Source organism: Penaeus monodon, chromosome 15 (genome assembly GCF_015228065.2).
Source record: "Penaeus monodon isolate SGIC_2016 chromosome 15, NSTDA_Pmon_1, whole genome shotgun sequence".
NCBI classification, from domain to species: Eukaryota; Metazoa; Arthropoda; class Malacostraca; order Decapoda; family Penaeidae; genus Penaeus; species Penaeus monodon.
Window position 1 is genome coordinate 10,466,218 of NC_051400.1, and position 911 is coordinate 10,467,128.

Genomic DNA, 911 nt, shown 5'->3' on the forward strand with positions numbered 1-911 from the left:
ACAACCTTACCCAAAAAAATCGACGATAGGGACCCCTTTCTTGCCAAGTTGCTTTGATCGACTCCTCTTGCTTATGGGACCTCAGCTGCCGACTCAAAACTTTGCGACTTACCTAATCTCGTAAGCTATGGTGTGCGGAGGGAGCTGGAGGTCCACCTGGGAGAAGGGAGGGAGGGAGGGAGCGAGGGAGGAGAGGGAAGGGATAGAGATGAAGAGAGGGAGGAGGAGAGGAGAGGAGAGAGAGGGGAGAAAGTGAAAAAGAGAGGGGGGAGGAGGGGGGAGGAGGGGGAAGAGAGGAAATGGAAAGAGGAGGAGAGGAGAGGGGAGGGAGGGTGAGAGGAGGAGAGGAGGGAGGGGAGAAAGAAAGAGAGGAGAGGGAGGAAAGAGAGAGCGAGACGGATGGAGGAGGGAAGGAGTAGGAAGGGAGACAAGGATGTTGGAGGGAGAGGGCGAGGAGAGGACGAGGAATGGGCAGAATTAAAGAAGGGAGGAAGGAAGGAAAGGAAGAAGGGAAAGGGAAAATACCGAGGGGAAAGGAAAGAGAAAGAAGGAATGGCGTGAAGGGAGAACCGAACGAGGAGGAGAACGAGAAGAGGGGAAGAAGAGAAAAGACACAGAAAAATAAATAGAGGAGAAGATAGGAAGAGAGGGAGGAGGGGAAGAGAATGCGAAAAGGGGGGAAAGAAGAGAAGGGAGGCAAGGAGCGGAGAGACAACATACCCTACCTGTTCTTGTTGGGTGTGTTCAGGTTCATGCGGTGCTGTGAGTTCAGATCCTGGTGTGAACCTCTCAGACTGCTGGGTGAACTGTTGACTTCGTTGAATCTGCCAATTGGAAACGAAGCTTCTTAGAACTCCCTTCTGCACGCATAGGCCTCTAGTCCCAGTATTAAGATGAGCGGGAGGATTTTG

At 52.6% G+C, this 911-nt stretch overlaps 1 protein-coding gene across 1 annotated transcript in view; it reads right to left on the minus strand.

Annotated features, from left to right (window-relative positions):
• LOC119581739 overlaps positions 1–911 on the minus strand; it is a gene marked incomplete at both ends in the record, with an annotated part of 64,510 nt that overhangs the window by 8,130 nt on the left and 55,469 nt on the right. The window contains 1 exon segment of the mRNA XM_037929870.1: positions 726–824. Within this exon segment, the coding sequence (XP_037785798.1) occupies positions 726–824 (99 nt within the window).